A 22,979-nucleotide genomic window follows, 5' to 3' on the forward strand; every position below is an offset into this window, starting at 1 on the left:
GCTGCACCAAGACCTGACTTATTTGCTTGCTTATGGAAGCCTGCCATCATCCACAGTGAGGTGCGCCCTACCTGCTGGTCCCCGCCAAAGTGCTGAAACTCCCGAAGCGTGTTTACCGCCACTTACTCGGTCAAGGAAATTGCTCCTGTGTCTGACTACCTGTGTGATTAGGGCTAAATTAAATTGACTCAGTGATGCCGTTTCTGCCTCCTAAAAAGAAAATGATAGCCAGAGGTTTGGACTGAAATGATGTAATACAAGTGGCATGCCCAGAATGTAGTATAGGGTTAGATAATGCGGCCTGCTGTTCCCTGTATTCTTACCACTAAGAAAGCCACTGGCACCTTCGTCATCAGGGCCATCTGTGTTCTGTAGGACAGGACGACGATGTGGTGGGCGCAAAGCCTCAGAACACGTGGGGCGCGAGGACTCCAACAGCCTCCAGCCCCACAGGCCACTCCTGTGGCTGGCTGGGGAGGAGTGCCAGAGGGGACCCAGGGGGTGTTTGCCTCTGCGAACAGGACCTGTGTGGCCAGGCTTGCCAAGGCCTCTGGGGAGGGAGCGTCCCTCGGTCTGCCCCACAGTATACTTAGGATCGTGAGACATTCTCTTATGTTGGTAGATCATCTTCATTTCCCCAGCTGCGAAATAGGGTCTATTTGTTTCTGCTGCGTGGGTGTGGCCATCTCCTGAGCATCTGCCGGCCGCTGGCCTCTCAGCCCACTTCATTCTGCACCAGTTGCAGCTGGGCTCAGACCAGGGCTCCAGCCTGTGTTCATTCAAAGTCACCAAGGGCGTTTTGGCAAAAGCAGACACTCGGATTCTGTTTCTGCTTGCTATGGGGCTGGCTGTGGGGCTTGCATCTGATTGCATCACCCGAGGGTCTGCTCTGGAGACCTCCGTGCCTATAAAGAAGATACCACGTGAGATTAGAACCAGAGAGTTTGCGGGGCTTTCCTCCCCTCTTCTTTGTAGTAGCAGAAACATCTGCAGTTGGGGGTGGGGAGTGGAGGGTGGGGGTGGGGAAAGCAGTGGGTTGTCTGCCAGAGATAGATGTTTAACTCCTTCTTTCCACAGAGTGACTGAATGAGCCAGGAGAATTTATCCCATTTTATAGGTGGGCAGATGGAGGCCCTCAAGGACCAAGAGCCTCACTCAGGTTCAGTCCTCTACTCTATGTTCTTTCTGCCGTACCATCTTGCCTCTGGGGGCCAGTAGGGGATGTTGGCTGTTTTGGGTTGATTTGAGCTCCTCCCAAATTCATATGCTGAAACCCTATGGCCCATTATCTCAGAATGTGACCTCATTTGGAAATAGGATTGTTACAGGTGTATGTAGTTAAGATGAGGTCAGTACCATGGGGCCCTCATCCGATAGGACTGGTGTCCTTATAAAAGGGAAATTTGAAAAAAATAAAAAATAAAAGGGAAATTTGGAGACAGAGACAGATGCACATAGAGGGAAGACAATGTGAAGAGACACAGGGAGAAGACAGCCATCCGTGATGAGGCAAAAAAGTCTGGAAGAGATCCCTCCCTCACGGCCTCAGAAGGAACCAGCTCTGCCAAGACCTCGATCTCAGACTTCCAGCCAACTGGTGGTAGGTTGTTACAGCTGTCCTAGGGAACGAATACAGTGGCTACAGGATGAGTTAAAAACAACATATTTGGAGTCTTTTTTCACGATTTTATACCTTGGTGACCTTGGGCAAGTGAACTTGACCTCTTTATACTTCTGTGGAGAGAGCACTGCCAACCTCACTGGGATGTTGTGACCAATGGTAGCATTGAGGGCCTGACGGGTGCGTGGTGGGAAGCACAGTTTGATAAGTGGAGACGGGAGAAGGCAGCTGGCAGGGTGCCCCGGTGGTGGGGATCCGTCTCTGTCCCCCTCCTCATCTCCCGGCCAGCCGTTGCTTTTCTCCAGGTCCTTCTCCAAAGGCCACTTCTTGGTCTTTCCCTCTACATTGGCCTTTCCCCGCCTTCCCGAGGGCATACTCGGCCTCTGTAATCCTGGCCTCGTCTTTGTTCCCTGTTCAGCTCGGTGCTGGGCCCCTTCTCACCTTCTTATGTGCTCCCCTCCAATATGTCCAAGCCAGGGTGGTGACTTCTTTTCTCAGCCAGATGTTTTCTGTGACTTTTTGAGTCGCCTTGAGCCACGCAACTTCCCTTCCTCCCTCTTGTCCAAAGATGTTTTCCCAAGAGCGTGTCCTCTACTGGCTTTCCCGTGCTTAGCACTGGGCTGTCTTCTCAGAAGCTCGTCAGCACTCCTCCTTCACTGGCCTGGGCACTAATTCATCGGTACCCGACCTGGGTAGCCTGGCGTAATCTCCTAATGTTCACGTCTGCAAAAAAGCTTCTCAAGCTACTGGTTAGAGGAATGAATACCTTGGAGAATTCTTTGCTATCAGAAGATCGACGTGATCGGAGAGCAGACCTCTGCATTTCGTCCAACGAGAGACCTGCGCTCTGGACTTTGGCAGTTAATGCACCAGATTCATGTAGGCGGCTCAGTGCCGTGTGCTGGCGTCTCGATTTCTCCCTCCTTGGGGGATTCAGCAAATGAGGAAACACTGCAGACGAATAACTCAAAGAGTAGGAGGAACGTGATCCAACACAGCTCAGGAAGTCTTCATAGGACCTGTGACCCTCTTTGGGCCAGGCTGGCCCAGAGCGTGAAGAGCCGAAGAAATGGGTTTTTCAGACTACGGATAAGCCTGAGAACTGCTGTCCTGGCAACAGGAATCCAATGAAAGAGCATCAGAGTCATTGCTAGTGATAGATTGATTTAATGATCCTAAATTTCACTGCTCTCTGAATCCATGTCTTTTCTGTGGCGCCTTCCTGTGCTGCCTTGAGGCTAGACCTTGTAACCGGTTTTGGCCGATGGAACAGGAGCAAGCTTGAGGCAGTCAGAGGCTTGGAAAGGGTTACAGCTTTTCACTGTCCTTATTAGAGCCTAGCCTTGCCTTCACCATGAAAATGTGCCTGGGCTAGCCTGCTGGAGGGTGGGAGCCACACGAAGCAAAACCATCCGAGACCACTGGACCGCTGGCTGGCTGGCCTGACTCTGCCCAGCCGGGTCTGGCTCAGCAGGACCTCCCAGCTGATTCATAAACTCATGAGAAATAATAAAAGGTGGTGGATTTAAACCGCTACATTTTGGGGTGCTTTGCACCTAACTGCCTGCTACTCTGCCCCATAGTTCCCTTGGTTTTGGGTATAGTCTTGGATATAGTCTCGGTCGGTGCTGACCATTCAGATCACATTCTAATCTTCTTGAATGTTCCACGGGAAGCCACCATTTGATTTCCAAGAAAGCTGCTGCACTAACAATTGGATGACTTGAAATTAAAGTGCCAGAGATACTCGTAATCAAGTCATTTTAGTCTGTGTACACTTACAGTTTATAAAAAGTATGTTAGAGCTGACTTTAACATAAAGGGACAATGTTTTCTATTTGCTTGAGGGGCATTCAACATACAGAAGCAAACAAACCCCTAATTATATATGCATCACCATGCATAATTTCTACTGCTCTGCCGTACAGTGGCTGGCTGTCTCAGTGGCAGAGACTTCATTCTTAGCTAATGATTCCTAAATGTGCAGCTGGATTCTTTGGGTCTGAGAGCACTTTTAGAAATTCTTAGAAATAGAGTCACCCTTGTCCCAAGAATGAGTCTGCTCTGATCAGAAAGGACACCCACTTTAATTAAGGGTGCACATCGGTGTGGCCTCCTGCTAGCCTCAGATAGCTCACAGCCTGAGATGGCTTTTATTTAAAGTTAGGGGCTTATCGGTGAAAAGCCTTGGCCCTTAGTAGGTCAAATTCCATAAACTTTAAGAGAAAAAATTAACCACAGTTATGGATGTTTTATAAGCAAATTTGTGCACGTGATTCCAATGTTTGAAACGTTTTTTTTTTTTTTTTTTTCCTGTACTGTGTTTAATGGCCATGTTGTGTTCTAGAAATCTATCATGTTAAAGAGAAGTTGAATTTGTTTAATGCTCAGATAGTCGTCTCTTTCTGGAAGCAAATAGTTTGAATGATCATCAGTTAAATGACATGTTAAAAATGTACTTGAGTTTATCTTTACATGTCTTCTAGTTTTAAGATGAGCTGATAATTGCTTCCTGCTCTTCTGTGGTCCATATTAATGAGTGAGATCAAGGGGACCAGCCTATAGGGAGCATGAGAAGCATTACAGCCAATGGGGAGCTGAGTCTCTCATCGGCCCAAGAGGACAGGGTGGAGGAGCAAGAGAACACTGCATGGAGGGAGAATGCTAGAGTCAGATGGGGCGTCTGGTCTACCCAGGTCAGTCTCAAAGCCTGAAAACTGATCAAGCTTTTCTGTGGCCGTGGAGAGAAAGGGGGCAATGCGCACAGACGGTCTGGCAGCTACATGGCAGGCAGTTCTTGTTGTGAAACTGTTACAGGTTGTTTTAGTGACCCACATATTAGCAGGAAGAAACAAGGCATCGAATTGGTCCCAGAAGAGTATAATTAACATGTAGCTAAGGGGGCGGGAGGTGGAGTTTTAACATAGGAGGAAAATGTTATTCTAACTCAGATGTAGGCAGAAGTGCAGGTTCTCAAGATGTAGAGGGACACAAAATCCAGGTGTTCCCACAGACATTCAAATGAAATGTTTCCAAAACAACAGGTGATTAAAGTAAAGGATTTATTGTAATCTGCTTACAGTCCTTTGCAAAGACAGACATATGTTTTTGCATAAAGATATAAATTGCTTCATTTTAAACTAATTTAGTGTTTTTTAATTATATGAAGAAGTTTTGGTGAAATATGAATTGTACCAAACCAAGATTTTTAAGAGCAATATGGTACAAAAATAAGAGCAGACAGACAATTTGGACTGGGACAGGCATTCAACAGTGAATTTAGAATATGGCTTTGCTGTTTAATCAAGCAAAGTTACCTGGAGACACATAAAGAGCCAGTAACTTTGTTAATACAAAAAAGCTGATGCAGACTGTCTCCATCCCAAACCTGGTTACACTGAAATTCCAATTTCAAAAAACGTAAGTCTGAGCTAAAAGCTGCTCTTGTAAGCCATTTCTTTTCTAGAAGCTCCCAGTCTGCATGCTGTGTATTTATCACCTTCCTAGTGTGGCTTTCATATTGCTGTGCATGTAAGTTGACTGTATTTAAAGATCTGCCTATAAATTAAATTACTGAAATTGCAAATTATGTAAGAAAAACTCCTCCCTCTGAATGCAGCTTTCACAGGTTCGCCCTTGCATAAGGCAGGTGTCTTCTGAGAGACAAGGTAATGTTGCCTGCATGGTGAACCCTGGAGAAAAGTGTGGATCCCAACGCTGCCTTCTCTTGGCCTTGGGCTTCTCCAGCTACAGCTTTTAGGTTCTGGAAAATAATATGATTTCACTGAGTACCTGATGATTATCATCACTTTTAAAAGATTAATTTGGCCTCTATTCAAAGTAGTTTATTTAGTGCAATCATATCGTTAAGTTTCCCCAAAGATATATAGGTTTGTGATCTGGGGCAAGAGAAAAGCCATAAATTGCATCAGTGCCAAACAGATTAATGAATTAAAAATTTTAGTGCCACTGTCTTGCTTATATGATCTGTAGTTTTTTTTTTCTCCAAAACTGTTTATGTATAAAATTTTTAAAACCTACCTTTTAAAAATCTAAAAACCCTCTAATTATCGTGCGGTCTCCACGCCCTTCTGACCGAACCGTGCCACAAGGCATCTTCCCAGTGCGTCCTGCAATGGCCTACGTGTCCCCACGACCGGTTACAGGAGTGCAGAACTCCTTTCCCAGACCAGCCTCTTACAGGTGTAGAAAGTGCACGGAGTTTCTTTCCCAAAGGAGGAAATGTGATTTTTCTAAGAAGGGAGGAGACTATGCTCTCTGGCCCATCGCATTCCAGCCTTGCGCTCCGGGAGCGGATTCTCTGCTCCGGGAGGAAAGGGGCGGGGGGGCAGCTTTCCTAAAGCCGCAGCACTCCTGGGACACTGTCTCACATGCGTGTTGTCACGTGACACCTGCGAGATGCTGCAGACACCACAGCATGTCGATCCCGACGACGGAAGCAGGATGGAGCAGGAGCCGGAGGCGGGCCCTCGTCCCACGAACACCCCGGCGGGAGACCAAAGACAAAACAGAAGTACAGAAAAAGTAGAAAGGCTTAGAGACAACCAAAGAGGTTTAAGTGTGGTTATTTACAACAGAGACTGTAAAATGGTAAATCAGATATGAAGCTAAAAAAGGCACAGCTTTCCCTTTCTTAAATACACTGTAAACGGTTCATTATGCATGCAGAACATTTCACTTTACAAAAAAAAGTTTTACCTTGTTTAGACAAAGATAGTACTTAAATAGTCTCCAGCAAAATAGAATTCTTTCAAAAATACTTTCCCCTTCATCCTATCAACCATTAAAGTTTTTTTTTTTTGTTTTGTTTTGTTTTTTTTTTGTTTTTGTGTCTCATTTACAAAAGTTCCTTACACCTATGTCAGGTCCTTCACAATTTATACATACAGTAATGTACAGCACAGCAAAAGACTGCAAAAAATTATTGGTAAAGCCAACACAATAGATACTAGAAATTGGAACCAAGGCATTTTGTTTAACATCTTACCCATTCTAGTTAAATAATAAACGGATGCTAAGGGCGTGTCTACCGGTGATGCAGCAGCACGTGGGCGGCGGGGGCGGGGCCTCGGGGCGGGGCCGGGGAGGGGCGGGGGCGGGGCCGGGGGGGCGGGGCTACTCCGCGCCACGGGCTCTGTTATTACACAACAGGAATCTAGGTTTTTTTCTTTTTGTGTGTTTTTTTTTTAAATAAGAAAAGAATATTAATGCCCCATATTGATTATACGTTTTATGTGCAACCAAGGGTAAGCTCTAAAAAGTCCGTTAGTCCTTGAACCCTTTTAAAACAAGCTAACGATACCAGAAACTACATGGCGTAGGTAAAACTTCCATCTGTTAAAATATCAAAATCAGAGTTATTGACTAGATATGGCTTTTCATCCAGAGGAACAGGAACGCGTTTCCAAGCGCGGGGATCGGAGGGGGAGACGCCTTCCGACTGCTCGGCTCTCGCCAAACCCACGTCGCGCTGCTTTCCCGGCTCCAAACCCTTGGCGTGATTTCTAAACTCGAGAAACTGCTCGGGTGGGAATCAACCAGCACGTGCTAAAAACCGGATTGCTCGGGTCCTTCGTGGGGTGTGGACGAGCAGGGGAAACTTAAGGCAAAGCTCTCCGGGCCGTGGCCCGTCACTTCCTGTGGAAGTACAGGGGCTTGGCGTTGCCGGACTCCACCTTCGGCAGCTGGTCGCTGATGATCTCCACCAGCATGGCGGGGAACTCCACCTTCAGGGCCTGCGACTCCCGGAAGGTGTAGAAGCAGAACTCCAGCAGGTCGCTCACCAGCTGCAACACAGAGCCCGCACGTGAGCCGCCGCCCCGCGCCCCGCCCACACCCCGCTGGCCCCGCCCACACCACAACCCACTGGCCCCGCCCCGACCACACCCAGATGGCCACGCCCACACCAGGCCCCGCCCTCCCGCTGGCCCCGCCCCGCGCCCCGCCCACACCCCGCTGGCCCCGCCCCGACCACACCCAGATGGCCACGCCCACACCAGGCCCCGCCCTCCCGCTGGCCCCGCCCCGCCCACCCCCGCTAGCCACGCCCCGACCACACCCCTGTTGGCCACGCCCCATACCAGGCCCCCGCCCTCCGCTGGCCGCGCCCGTGCCCCAGCTACACCCCATTGGCCCCGCCCCATGCCCCGGCCACACCCCCGCCGGCCCCGCCCCACGCCCCGGCCACACCCATTGGCCCCGCCCCCTGGCCCCGCCCCACGCCCTGGCCACACCCCCGCTGGCCCCGCCCCACGCACGTCCCGGCCACACCCCATTGGCCCCGCCCCACGCCCCGGCCACACACCCGCCTCCCCACCCCCCCACCCCGCGCCCCGGCCACACCCCCGCTGGCCCCGCCCCGGGAGGTCGGGGACCCGGCCCCGCAGGGTCACGGAGCGCCCTGTCCCCGCAAGAGCCAGAGCGCGACCGGGCGGCGGCAGCGTGGGTTCGGCGGGGCAGCTGCTGGCCCCGCGTGCAGGGCGCGCCCCGGACGGGCAGGGGTCCAGCCCCGCAGCCGCTGCGCCGCGGGCTCCCCTCCGCCCTCAGGGGACTCTCCAGGGCCCGCCCGGAGCTCTACTACCCTGAAGGGTCCGCAGCCGGGTGTGCGGTTAAGGTGTGCCCAGTCGGTGGATTTGGTAACGTCCGCAGGGCCCGGCGACTAACATCCTCCCGTGTCACAGCGTTCCTCGGCAGCTTCCATCGCCCGGCCGTGGCCGTGATCACTGCCCCGCCTTCCCCACCCGCTCCGCAGGGCCGGAGCTCTGTGCCCCTCCATCAGCATCTCCTAACGTCCCTGTCTCCTCTCCCCTGGTGACCACCGTTCTACTGTTTCTGTGAGTCTGGGCTTCTTTTTTTTGTTTTAAGGCTTATGAAATGCACAGTGTTATAGTCTTTCTCTGACTTCACGTAGCAAAACACCGGCAAGTCCCAGCCGTGTTACTGCAAACAGCGGGACTTCCACCCTTCTCGTGGCTGACTGCTGTCCCAGCCCGCTGTGTGTTTCTTACCCATTCTCAAGCACTTTCTATTTCAGGCTGACGGTGAGAGTGTGTGCAGGCAGCAGGGACAACCTCCAGGTCTACTTGCCTGTCCGGTCACTTCCCCTACTCGGTGGCCCACGGACCTGACCCACTCCCCATTCTGTAAGTGAGAAAACCAACCCTCCACCAAGCACTATACCATTAATTCCACACCCCGTTGTGGGAAAAATGAGTCTTGGCCATTCCCCACTGTATTAAAGCAGGCAATATGACATGCTATAAAATCACCGTAGTCTTAATAAAATGATTCTGATGAAAATACATCGGTGACTTTCCCTCAAGGTTGTTTTCTTTTTTAAACTTAATTAAGCAACCCTAAGGACAGTAAATAACTGCATGGTAAAGGTCTTTAATGCAAACCAGAAGTCAAAAAGTGTCACCAGGAAAAATACCGAGTGCTTCTGCGTGTGCCTGTGTGTGCCCTCCATCTGAAGAGGGACAATGCCCTGTGCGTTCCCAGGACTACGAGAACTTTGGTAAGTGGTTTTCGCTCAGGGAAGGTTGGGGCCGCCCAAGCGACTGTCCACTCTGGGCACGCTCACACCTCTGTGCATGCTTTGTGAATGCAGAGTCTCGGCTTCCACATCTGTACAACGGGGTACCTGCCTCACAGGGCTCTCTAAGAGGACTCAGCGAGTGAGCTGGCACACAGGCTGCCAGTTCTTAATCAGGACTGAGAGGTATTGCTGGTAAAACCTTCTGATTCTGTCCTCCCAAGTGGTCCCAAACTCCTTCAAACATAAAACATCATTTTCCTCTGTGGAACACAGTTTGCAAAATCTGCTCTGGGTTGTCCTTGTGTCATTTGGTGTTCTTGGGTCCCCTTCTATAAATTGAGAGACAGGAGAATTCTTGTGTTTCACCTTTCCAGGAGTGAGATTCTTAGAACTGGGGCAGCAAATATCTTAATTTCTTTTTTAGGAGGTGTGCTAGCGGCTATGAAAGCTAAAAGCCATGCTGGGCCCCACTCTCCAGATGTGGTGCCACAAAAGAGTTGGCAGTTTCAATTACAGGGCACATCTTTCAGTGGGCAACCGCAGAGCTCTGTGTACCAGCCGTGAGCACAAAGAACCAAGTTTAAGTTCACTCCAATCTCCCCCTCTCTGTCCCCAAGGTCCCTCTCTGCGAGGTGTCTGCAGGGCTGTGGAGGAGGTTGGTTTCTCCCCTTAAAAAATGTTAACCTCAGGATGCCTGGGGGGCTCAGTAGGTGAGTGTCTGCCTTCAGCTCAGGGTGTGATCCTAGGGTCCTGGGATCGAGTCCTGCATCGGGTTCCCCGCAGGGATCCTGCATCTCCCTCTGCCTGTGTTTCTGCCTGTCTCTTGGTGTGTCTCATGAATAAATAAAATATTTAAAAAAAAGAGCAGCCTGGGTGGCTCAGCAGTTTAGCGCCGCCTTCAGCCCAGGGCATGATCCTGGAGACCCGGGATTGAGTCCCACATGGGGCTCCCTGCATGGAGCCTGCTTCTCCCTCTGCCTGTGTCTCTGCCTCTCTCTCTCTCTCTCTCTGTGTGTGTCTCTGTCTCTCACAAATAAATAAATAAAATCTTAAAAAATATTTAAAAAAATTTTAACCTCTATTTAAAATTGGACCAAAAAAATAAAGTACCTAGAGATCAAGTTAACCAAGGAGGCAAAAGACCTATACTGTGAAAACTATACAACACTGATGAAAAAAAGTAAAAATGACACAAACAAATGGAAAGATATTCCCTGCTCATGGACTGGAATAACAAATACTGTCAAAATGTCTATACCACACAAAGCGATCTACAGAGTTAATGCAATCCCTATCAAAATACCATCAGCATTTTCCGCAGAACTATAATAATCCCAGAATTCTATGGAACCACAAAAGACACCAAGTAGCCAAGCAATCTTGAAAAAGAACAAAGCTGGAGGCATAACAATTCTGAATTTTAAGATATCCTACAAAGCTGTAACAATCCAAACAGTATGCTAATGGCACAAAAATAGACACACACCTCAATGTAATAGAATAAAGAGCCAATAAACCACGTTTCTATGGTCAATTAACCTGTAATGAAGGAGGCAAAAATATACAGCAGGGAAAGAGTCTGCTTAGTAAGTAGTGCTGGGAAAACTGGACCTTCTTATACTATACAGAAAAATGAACTCCAAATGGATTTAAGACTTAAAGGTAAGACCTGAAAACCTAAAACTCCTAGAAGAAAACAGTAGTTACTTTGTCACTGGCCTTCACAACATTTTCCTACATATGTCTCCCAAGGCAAGGAAAATAAAAGCAAAAATAAACTCTTGGGACATCAAAATAAAAAGCTTTTGGACACAGAAGAAAACAATCAACAAAACTGAAAGTCAACCTATAATTTGCAATGATAGATTGGATAATGGGTTAATATCCAAAATATATAAAGAACTCCTACAACCCCCTCCCTAAACCAAATAACTCAATTTAAAAGGGGGCACCAAACCTGAATAAACATTTCTCCAAAGAAGACCTACAGATGGCCAACAGACATGAGAAGATGCTCAACGACACTCATCATCCGGGAGATACAAATCAAAACCACAGTGAGAGATCGATCACCTTACACCTGTCAGAATGGCTAGAATCAAGAAGACAAGAAATAACAAGTGTTGCGGAGGATGTAGAAAAAGAGGAACCCTCTTGCACTATCGGTGGGAAGCAAACTGGTACAGCCACTGTGGAAAACCATGTGGAGTTTCCTCAAAAACAATTTAAAGATAAAAATGCCATAAGATCCAGTAGTTCCATTTCTTGGTATTCATCTTCCCCGAATGAAAACACTAATTTGAAAAGATATGTGCACCCCTGTGTTTACTGCAGCGTTATTTACAGTAGCCAGGATATGGAAGCAGCCCAAGTGTCCACGGACTGATGAGTGGATGAAGATGGGATGTGTGTGTGAACACACACACACACACACACACACACACACACTCACACACATGAATATTAGCCATAGAGGATAAGATCTGGCCTTTTGCAACAACACGGATGGACCTAGAGGGTCTTATGCCGAGGGAAATACCAGTCAGCGGAAGACAAATACCATATGATTTCACTCATATGTGGATTCTAAAAAACAAAACAAATGAATAAGCAAAGAGCAGAAACAGAACCATAAATACGGGGAACTAACGACTGCCGGCGGGGAGAGGGGCAACACGCGGGGGGGGGGGGGGGGAGCTACAGGCACCCCGGGAAGGCGGGCGACGGAAGCGAAGAGCGGAGCGAAGGCAGCAGTGGCGCGGTCACCAGCGCGGGCGCTCGGCCTTGCTGACTCACCTGCTGCACCCCCGAGACCGCAGCTACCACTGTGGCAACGACCTCAATACAGTTCTAAGCTGGGGGGGTCTCCCCTCGGCTCAGTTTCTAGGCGGTGTCAACCGCGAGGCCAACTCTTCGTGGCTGCCCCGTCTTTTACTTCTCTGGGGTCGGCCCAGTTCATGTCCAGAGACGAAGGCTCCCTGTCCTTGGGCCACAGGCTGCTGGGGGAGGGCAGAGGACCTCATGCGCAATCGTCCTCCGCGCCCACCCATCCAGGTCCCGGAGCACTTGCTCTGAGCCAGGAACTGGGACACGGTGACAAACACGACGAGGCCTGCTCTCAGGGCATCCACATTCTGCTCTGCCGAGAGGACACGAACGTGGTCAGGGGCTGACAGAGCGAGGAGGGACAGAGGAGGTGCTGTCTTCGTGACAAGGTGGCTCCCGGCTTTGACCCGCCGGAGATGCAGGGCAGCTGTTCAGCTGTCAGGGCGGGTGTGGGGTCACTCAGAGGGTTCAGAGCGGCACGGAGCTCGGGAAGGGGCCCCTGTTAACCGACCAGCCGACGTCTGAAACAAGTTACCTGGCAGGGCCAGGGCCACTTAGGGTTCACGTGTTGTGTGTGATAAGAGGTAAGGAGCAGAGTAAGTCAGCTCTTGAGCATGAGGCGGCCTACACAGGAGCACCCCGTGAGCCTGGTGATGGGGACGGGTCCAGGCCTTCTCACGGCTCTGCGCCTACCTGTAACACCTCCATGAGCATCACCTAGGAGATGCTCAGGAGACAGACCAGAGCCAAGGGCTCAGCTGTTTTCCCTGGCAGGTTGGCTGAGGACAGGTGTCCTCAGACTCTACTCACTCATGCATATTAACCTGCGGTTGGCGTTTCACACCGGCCTCTGTTCCATGTCCCACAGACTGAGAAAGCAGTTCCTTTCAGGTCACGAGCAGACACCCGGGGCTTCTGTTGACAGTAAATACCCTGGCCGGCTGCAGAGGCACCAGGGCTTTCCCGGGGCATGTACCTAGGGAGGCCTGGCAGCTTGGGACTGGACACGTGACCCTGCAAACACCTGGGGGTTAGGGCACTCCATCCCCAGCAACCACACTCAGGAAAGGGCTCGCCCCTGGGAGGTGGCTGGGACGCCAATAGTCTGGGAGCCCAAAGGGCCTCAGCAGCTACCAGAAAGTGCTGGCAGCTTCGGGAGTGTGCCTGGCCCATGCTTCCCTGGGACAAGGCTGTGAAAACCTCCCCAGGCCCTAACCCAGCAGGACCTGAGCCAGTGACTGTGGCTGGTGAGGTGAAGGATCATTTGAGAGAATTGAACCAGGTGCCCCTGGCCACTGGGCAGGGAGAACATGGGCCACTTGGGTCCGGGCTGCAGGTTCTGCTTGCCCAGAGCCCTTGCACCACCCTCATCGGCCTTGGCTTGCTGCAACCAGTGGGTCGGGGCTCCAGGACAGGACCCTCGCATCCCTGGCTCTTGGTGGACGTCTGGGAGGGGCTGCTGCAGGACCAGGGCGCCCAAGGCGCGGGAAGGGCAGAGCTGCAGGTGCTCAGAGCCTGAGGAGCAGGGACCAGGCTTTGGCAGCTTAGCCAGAGTCACGTATCGAAAAACCAGGTGGGCAGGGGTTCCGACCGGTCAGAACAGACACCAGCTCACGAGCCAAACTGCTGCGTCATGGCAAAGCGTGTGCTGTCATGCCGCTCACCTGCACAGCATCTCGTAGGTGTCGCCCTGGTGCGCCGCAGGGTGCACACCGAGGAGCACAGCAGGCTGGGCCCCTGCCTAGGCCTAGAGGACGCAGGAAACAAGGGTACAGACAAGTACACTGCACATGCCCTCCCCAGGCACCGTCCACTGTCCCAGGTAGGGGACAGGCCACAGTCATTCTTTACAAAACCTATCTGTTGGGGTCACTGAGGTTTAGCGAGATGACCGGCATGATTTATCAGCCTGAGGAGCCACAGCCAGAGCGGCGGCAGATGGGCCTGGTGAGGTCTTCAGCCTGATGGCACTTGAACCCAACATGAAGCCATCAGGGTCCGTGAGTGCCCTCCTCCCACTGAGTCATCACCAGTGGCATGGCCGCTCCGACCACGAGCAACAGAACGGTCTCCCGGGCACCATGTGGGGAGGGTCTAGGGAGGGCCTGGCACCTCTGTTCTAAGATTACACAGTCACTAAGTGGTGACAGAGCACTTGAGTGAAAAAAGCCTCTCAGAAACTGGGTCCCACATATTTTCAACAGCATGTTCATTTCCTGTAAGTTATCTGCTGACTCCAGAACTTTCCCCGGTTAGGATCAAAATTTTATCCTGAAATGAGCACTGGGCGAGGGTGGCAGGGGTAGGCTTAAAGGGTTATTTTCAAAGATCGGAATTTTAGCCAGCTATGTTACTAGGGTTAGAGGCAGAGGATACATGGCTTCAACTCTAAATACCGTGACACTAATAGAAATGGCCAGCAACCATTTACTTCAGGTGTTCCTGCCGCAGCTTCGTGAATACTGGAAAATGTTGCTCAGTGATTGTATAAGGAGTGTGGCTTTCAAAGCCCCAGGCTCCACCCAGCACAAGCCAGGGTGGACAATGGGTGCACGTATGCAGCTGGGCACCCTATGGCCATGCAGGGCTAGTGATGCCTCAGTGAAATACGATGGTAACATGGTACAAGAGTAACAACAGCCACCCAAATTTGGGAGCATTGGCTTCTATACCCAGAAGACAATTTTAGCAACACAGACCACTATTTACTCATAGATTTCCTTAGAAAACCCAAGCCCCACAGTGCCACTGCTTGGTTGAGTGCTCCTGGCAGGTCTGCCGTCAGGATACATTTCAAGAAGATACCATGAGGGAGTGATGTTAGCACCACGGTGGTGAAAGGCATTCCTCCTTTTTGTCCCTCTTTTTCAATGAAGCATTAGTCATCTGTCCATGAACAAAAGCGTCTTTGTGGGAGCTGCAGGATCTGGCACCATATGCCAGGAACCTGAGAGGAGTGTTGCTCACTTGTGCATCTGGTTATGGGCCTGCCCCAACCTCTCTTGCCATAGTAAGAAAAAACCTAAAGGGTGCTGAGCTGGGCTAATGCCCATGGACAACAGACAAATTGCCTAAGCCTAGGCACAAGGCGAGATTCCAGCATGCAAATGGAGCAACAAGTCTGGACACAGCAGGGATGATAAAAAGAACTTTATCAGTGTTGTCCTCACCACCACCAAGTCAATACTGCACTGGGCTGAACTATCAAGTGGCAGTGATCTCTCTCACAGAGGAAAAGAAGAGCAGCAGTGAGCATCCAGCTACCTCAGTGGTGTGGAATGCTGCTGGAGAAACCCGTTTCTCTCCACCAGCACCTCCAGTACTTAGGCAGGATCTACATGACTGGGAGGAAAGAGGAGATAAGAATGCCAAAGGGAATTAAAGAGACTCGGGGGCCTACTGACTGCACTCAGCAGGAAGTCCAATCATGAGCCGCTGGGAGTACTACCCTTGAGGATCTCCCTATGGGGCCTCTGGGCAACTCTAACGCCCCAAGGGCTAAATCTATACCTCCTCCCTCCACTCTGTGGATGGCTCCTTGTGCACACTCCTGAGTGTGGTGGCAAGTGCAAGCTCCTTGAGAGTGTGCTCAAAAAAACAGGCCAGGGTCTGTGGGCAAGGGAGAAACCACAATCTTGAGCTGTCTTCTGGAAAACAAAAGAAAGGTTTCCAATAGCCAGCCTGGTGAGTTTTAAGAACCAAAGATGTAAAAGCTTAAGAATTTTGCCACAAGAGGGAGCAAGAACAGTGGAACAGGTACCCATACAAAGACAGAGAAAATCCTAGATGGTAAAGGCATTAATGAACCAAATACCCAACCTGAAGGCAACAAGCCAAGATTTAAGGAGGTGGCTGCTAGTTCAAGGGTGAAAGCAGCAATGCAAAACTACAAACAAACAAACATGAAAAATCAAGGAAACCTGTCATTACCCAAAAATGATAATTCTTCAATAACAGAGCTGGGAGGCATGGGATTTTGGATAAAGAATTCAAAAATCAGTACTGAAGAAACTCAATGAGCTACCAAAAAACACTAACAATAGGTTTAGACCTGTCTTTTCACACACACACACACACACACACACACACACACACACATGTTCAAGATGAGATAATTACCAAGGAAATGGAAATCATAAAAAGGAAACAAGCAGACATTCTGGAGCTGAAGAACTCAAATAAATGAAATGTAGAGCAAATAGAAGATGGTATAAGTGAATTAGAAGATAGGAATTTTGAAGTAACCAAGTTAGGGGAAAACAAAGACAAAAGAATGAAAAACTGTGAAGAAAGCCTACATGATGTATGGGGTTTCATCAAAAGAACATATATAAAAATAATCAGGACTCCAAAAAGAAAACAGAGGAGAAAGGGACAGAAATTTTACTTAAAGAAATAATAGCTGAGAAATTCCCAAACATGCAGAGAGAACTGGACATCCAAGTTCACAGAGCTATGGAAGGCCAACCTATTATCTCAATGCAAAAAGACCTTCTGTAAGACATGGTATAATGTAACTAAAAAAAATAAAGATTAAAGAATTTAAAAAGTGTCCAGGGAAAAATAATGTAACTTACAAAGGAACCACCATTTAGCTGTCAGCAGATTTCTCAATAGAAATGCAACAGGCTAGGTGAGAGTGGAATGACATATTCAAAGTATTGAAAGAAAAGAAAATTGTCAGCCAACAGTACTATGTCCAGCACAGTTATCCTTCAGGTATGAAGGAGAAGTAAAGACTTTCCTAGACAAACAAAAGCTTAAGGAGTTCTTTACCACTAAACTTGTTTTGTAAGAAATGCTGAAAGTTCTTCAGGCTAAAATAAACTGATACTAATCAGTAATATGAAAATACACAAAAGTATCCAACACACTGGTAAAGGTAAATAGACTTCGGATGGTATGTTAATCACTTAACTATAGTATAAATGTCAAAGGAAAAAAATATTAAAAATAATTATAGCTACTATCATTTAACAATATAAAAAGAGGTAAGAAATGACATCAGAAATATATAAGGGAGGGGGTAAAGGGTGAAGCATTTATAGACAACTGAAGTTAAGTTGCTGTCAGTTTAACATGGCCCGTTTTATCTATGAGATGGCTTATGTAAGCCTCATGGTAATCACAAAGCAAAAACTTAGAGTAGATGCACAAAAGATAGAAAAGGGGGAAACAGAGCATACTACCACAGAAAATCATGAATTTACAAAGGTAGGCAGAAATAGAAGGAGACAATGCAAAAACAAAATAATCAAAAAACAGTGAGATGGTACTCTAAGATCTTACACAGCAATAACAACTCTAAATGTAAATGGATTGAATGAACCAATCAGAAGGTATAGTGGCTGGATGAATAAAAAATGACACAACTATCTGCTACCCATAAGAGATGCATTTCAGTTATCAAGGACACACATAGGCTCAGAGTAAAGAGACAGAAAAAGATATTCCATGACAGTGAACATCAAAGGAAACTGACGTTAGCTATCTTACATTGGACAAAACAGTCTTGAAGCCAAAACGGTAACAAGAGACAGAGGTCAATATACAATGATAAAGGGGTCAATCCATCATGAAGATATAACAATCAGGGGATCCCTGGGTGGCGCAGCGGTTTGGCGCCTGCCTTTGGCCCAGGGCGCGATCCTGGAGACCCGGGATCGAATCCCACATCGGGCTCTCGGTGCATGGAGCCTGCTTCTCCCTCTGTCTGTGTCTCTGCCTCTCTCTCTCTCTCTCTCTGTGTGACTATCATAAATAAATAAAAATTAAAAAAAAATTAAAAAAAAAAGATATAACAATCATACATACATACACACCCAATATTAGAACACCTAAATATATTAAGCAAATATTAATAGATCTGAAGGAAGAAACAGACAATAATACGGCACTTCCAATACTCTAATTTCAGCAATAGATAGATCATCCAGACAGAAAACCAACAAGTAAACATTGAGCTTGAGCCACACATTAGGCCAAATGTAGAACATTCCATCCAACAGAAGAATACACATTCTTTTCATGTGCACTTGGAACATTTTTCAGGATAGGCCACATGACAGAACACAAGTCAAGTCTTTTGAATTTAAGATGACTAAAATCATACCAAATATTCTTTCTGACTACAATGGTATAAAGTCATAATAACAAGATGAAAGCTAAACTATGTGAAAAGAAGCTACAACTACCTGAAAATTAAATAACACACTCTTGAAAAACCAATGGGTCAAAGAAGGAATCAAAAGGAAATAAAATATCTCAAAACAAATGAAAATGAAACACAATATACCAAAACCTATGGGATGCTGCCAAAGCAATTCTGAGAGGGAAGTTTATAGTAATAAATGCATACATTAAAATAAATTTTAAACAACCTCACTTTATATCAAGTCAGCAAAAGGAAATAAATAACAAAGATTAGAATGGAAATAAATAAAATAGAGACCAGAAAAATAATAGGAAAAATATCAGTGAAACCAAGAGCTGGTTTTTCAAAAGATAAAATTGACAAACCTCTAGCTGGTTTGTCAGAAAGAAAAAAAGAAGACTCAAAAAAAAAAATCAGCAATGGAAGAGGTGACATTACAAATGATACTACAGAAATACAAAGGATCATAAACTATGAACAGACAATATGCTAGCAAATTGGATAATCTGGAAGAAATAATAAATTCTTGGAAACCTACAATCTGCCAAGAATGAATGAGGAAGAAATAGAAAATATGAACAGACCAATAATACACAAAGTGATTTAATCAGTAATTAAAAAGCTCTAAACACTGGAAACTCTAGGACCCAATGTCTTTACTGGAGAATTTTGCCCAACATTTAAAGAAGATTTAATGTCAACCTGTCTCAAACCTTCTCAAACTCTTCTCAAATTGAAGAAGGAACACTTCTAAACACATTTTATGAGAGCATTACCCTGATAAATATAGATACAAAATTCTCAACAAAATAAAAGCAAGCCATATTCAGCAATGCAGTAAGAGGACTGCACACCATGACCAAGTGAGATTTATTCTAGGAATGCAAGGATGGTTCAGAAATACATAAATCAATAAATGTGATATGCTACATTAATAGAATGAAAGATGAACATCATAATCACTTAAATAGCTCCAGAATAAACAATTGACAAAATACAACATACTTTCATGATAAAAAGCCCTTAACAAATTGGTTATACAAAGAATACACCTCAACATAATGAAGTCCACATATGACAAATTCACAGCTAACCTACTTAGTAGGAAAAACTTGAAAGCTTTTTCTCTAAGATAAGAAATAAGACAAGGGTGCTCTCTTTTATTCAAGACAGTACTGGAGGTCCTAGCTATAGAAATAAAGAAATAAAAGGCATCCAAACATAGAGGAAGAAGTAAAATTGTTATTTGCAGATGATATGATCTTATACAGAGAAAACCCCAAAGACTCACATCCAAACCGAATCAATGGATTTAGCAAAGTTGCAGGAGATAAAATCAACATATAGAAGTTAGTTGCATATCTATATACTAAACAACAAAACATTTGAAAAAAATAAAACTATCCCATTCACAATAGCATTCCAACAATAGAATAATTAAGACTAAATTTAACCAAAGAAATGAGAGATCTGTACAATGAAAACTATAAGACATTGATGAAAATAACTGAAGAAAATACAAACAAATGGAAAGATGTCCTGTGTTCATGGATTGGAAGATTTAACATTATTAAAATGTCCTTGCTACTCAAAGCCATTTTCTAGATTCAACACAACTCCTATAAAAATTTTAACAGCGTTTTTCACAGAAATTTAAAAAAACCCTAAAATTTGTATGAAACCATAAAAGACGCAGACTACCCAAAGCAATCATGAGAAAAAAAGAAATCTGGAAGCATTATGCTTCCTGATTTCAAACTATACAATAGAGCTACATAGTATTTTAAATACATGGTTGTTATAAAAACAGACACACAGAGCAATGGAACAAGGAAGCGCAGAAGTAAACCCCAACAGTAAACTAGTATTTGACAAGAGGGCCAAAGACACTCAATAGGGAAAGGATGGTCTCTATAATAGATGGTGTTGAGAAAATGGAACCGCTATCTTACACCATACACAAAAGTTAACTTGAAATGGGCTGAGGACTTAAACATACAACCTGATACCATAAAACTCCAAAAACAGGAAAAAAAAAAAAAACAGGAAAGAACCCCCATTGCAGATGGGAAAAGGGACCAGGTCCTCTAGCCAGCCCACTGCCTCAGTAAGCCCTGAACTGCCAGCCCACACCAGCTCCAGCTACTCCATCAAGTAACATGGCACACACTGGGAAACCTGTGGCCTATCTCTGCTTCAGCTCCAACCATCCCACCAGGGCAGCTCTGGCACCCTGGCAGATGACTCCCTGTGCAAAATGCCCTGGTCCATGCCCACCCCAGCTGAAGCCATCCACCAGGGTGACCCTGGCATGGAGCAACCTGGGACCTCCTGGTCCATGTCCTCTTCATCCACATCCCAGTTGTCCAGTGCCAGCTCTGGCATGAAGTACTCACTTCATCTCCAGCTATCCCTCCAGTGTGCCCTCTGTGCAGAGCACCCTGGCCCACACTCACTTCAGCTCCAGCCATTCTGCTCACATGGCTCTGGTGTGGATCATCCTAGGATCCCCTGGCCTGCACTGACTATAGCTCCAGCTGTCTCACCAAGGTAGCCCAGGCACAAAGCAGCCTGGGACACCCCCTGTACAGAGTGCCTTGGTCTGTGTCCACTCCAGCTCAAACCATCAAAGCAGGGTGGCTCCAGCATGGAGCACCCTTGGACTTACCAGCCTGTGCCTGCTTCAGCTACAGTCTAAGCCACCAGGATACATCCCCCTATGTGGATAGGGGACATCCCTATACAAGGCCAGTCCATCAAGACTGGGAGAGATAGCTGTTTCACCTAATAAACACAGAAAGTCACAAAAAAAAAAAAAAAAAAAAAGAGGAGACAGAGGAATATGCTCCAAACAGAAGAATAAGACAAAACTTCAAAAAAAGAACGAAATGAAATAGAGATAAACAATCTACCTAATGAACAGATCAAAGTAATGGTCATAAAGATGCTCATCGGACTTGAGATAAGAGTGGATGAATTTAGTGAGAACTTCAATCGAGATAGAAAAAAAAAAACAACAAGCAGAGTTGAATAATACAATTAACTTTTTAAAAAAGATTTTATTTATTTATTTATGAGAGATACACACAGAGAGAGAGAGAGAGGCAGAGACACACAGGCAGAGGGAGAAGCAGGCTCCATGCAGGGATCCCAATGTGGGACTCAATCCCAGATCCCGGGATTACTCCCTGAGCCAAAGGCAGATGCTCAACCACCGAGCCACCCAGGCATCCCAAAGAATACAATAACTGAAGTGAAAAATACATCAGAGGGAATCAACAGCAAATTAGCTGATGTAGAAGATTAGCATGTGGAAGAAAGGGTAATGGAGAGCACCCAAGTCAAACAGCAAAAAGAAAAAAAAAGTGAGGATAGGTTATGGGACCTCTAAAACAACATCAAGCATACTAACATTTGCATTATAGGGATCCCAGAAGGAAGAAAGAGAGAGAAAGGGGTAGAAAACATATTTGAAGAAATAATAGCTGAGACCCTTCTTAATCTGGAGAAGGAAATAGATATCCAGGTCTAGGAAGCACAGAGAGCACCGAACAAGATGAACCCAAAGAGGTCAATACCAAGATATAGAATTAAAATAGCAAAAACTTGGGGCACTTTGGTGGCTCAGTTAGTTGAATGCCTGACTCCTGATTTCAGCTCAGAAGTGGTCTTAAGGTCCTTAGGATCAAGCCTGTGTTGAGCTCTGCACTCAGTGAAGTCTACTTGAGGATTCTCTCTCTTCCTCTCCCTCTACCCCTCCCCCTGCTTGCATGCTCTCTCTAAAATAAATAAATAAATCTTTTAAAAGGTAAAATAGCAAAAATTAAAGAGGGAATCTTAAAAGGAACAAGAGATAAGCACTAGTTACATACTAGGGAAACCCCAAAAGCCATCAGTGGATTTACTAGCAGAAACTTGACAGGTCAGAAGAGAGTGGCCTTGAAGTGCTGGAGTGTATTTGAAGTGCTGAAAGGAAAAAGCCAAAAATTCTCTACCCAGCAAGATTATCCTTCAGAGTTGATGGAGAGAAAAAGAGTTTCTCGAAAAAAACACAGGTTAAAGGAGTTCTTCACCACTAACTGATGTTAAAAGGACTTCTTAAAGCAGAAAAGGAAAGCATGTAAGTAGAAGAAAATTATGGAAGGAAAATATTTCCCTGGTAAAAGCAAATATGTTAAAAGTAGTAGATCAATCACTTACAAAGCTAGTATGAAGGTATAAAAAATAGTAAATCAATTATATTTAAAAATTCAGTGAAGGGATTCACAAGAAAAAGATGTAAGATATGACATACATAAAACATGGAGGGCAGGAGTGAAAATGTAGTGCTCAACTGTGTTCAAATTAAAGCAACCATCAACTTAACACAGACTGCTTTATAACCGGGAGGTTATATATGAACCTCATGGCAACCACAAACCTATAATAGATACACAAAAATAAAGAAAAAGGAATATAAGCTTAACATTAAGGGAAGTCCTCAATCACAAGGGAAGGGAGCAAGAGAAGAAAAAAGGAGCAGAGAACTATAAAAACAAAACCACAAGAAAAGCCCGACTCATAAAACCAGAGCCTAGAATGGTTACCAGGGGGTGGGAGAGTTGAGATGTTTGAGGGCGCCAAATTGCAACCCGTAAATAAGTCCTAGAGATCCAATGCATGGGATCCATGTGTGTCCCTGAAGCAGGAGACGAGGCTCATGGGGCTGTTTACTCTCATGTGAGCTCTGCCTGCAAATTCTAGGTAACAGACAACACCACCCCCCCTCGCCTCCCAGAGGGTGGCCAAAGCCAGGGCTCCGGGCTCCGCCTCTAGGGAGG

General features: G+C 46.5%; 1 protein-coding gene and 1 long non-coding RNA gene across 7 annotated transcripts in view; one reads left to right on the forward strand and one right to left on the reverse strand.

The window, feature by feature from the left end:
* Positions 1–4,666: 4,666 nt before the first annotated feature.
* Positions 4,667–22,979, reverse strand: part of NR3C2 (nuclear receptor subfamily 3 group C member 2) — a 330,275-nt gene continuing 311,962 nt past the window's right edge. For all 6 annotated transcript variants that reach the window (XM_072773547.1, XM_072773544.1, XM_072773541.1 and 3 more), the window contains one exon: positions 4,667–7,428. In XM_072773547.1, coding sequence (XP_072629648.1) covers positions 7,273–7,428 — 156 coding nt within the window. In that variant the 3' untranslated portion in view covers positions 4,667–7,272. The remainder of the gene's footprint in view (positions 7,429–22,979) is intronic.
* Positions 8,149–10,036, forward strand: LOC140603061 (uncharacterized). Its single transcript, XR_012006116.1, has 4 exons — positions 8,149–8,475; positions 8,676–9,158; positions 9,252–9,362; positions 9,604–10,036. It is a non-coding gene; the product is annotated as an uncharacterized lncRNA (long non-coding RNA).

The sequence above is a fragment of the Canis lupus genome, chromosome 13 (assembly GCF_048164855.1).
Source record: "Canis lupus baileyi chromosome 13, mCanLup2.hap1, whole genome shotgun sequence".
NCBI classification, from domain to species: Eukaryota; Metazoa; Chordata; class Mammalia; order Carnivora; family Canidae; genus Canis; species Canis lupus.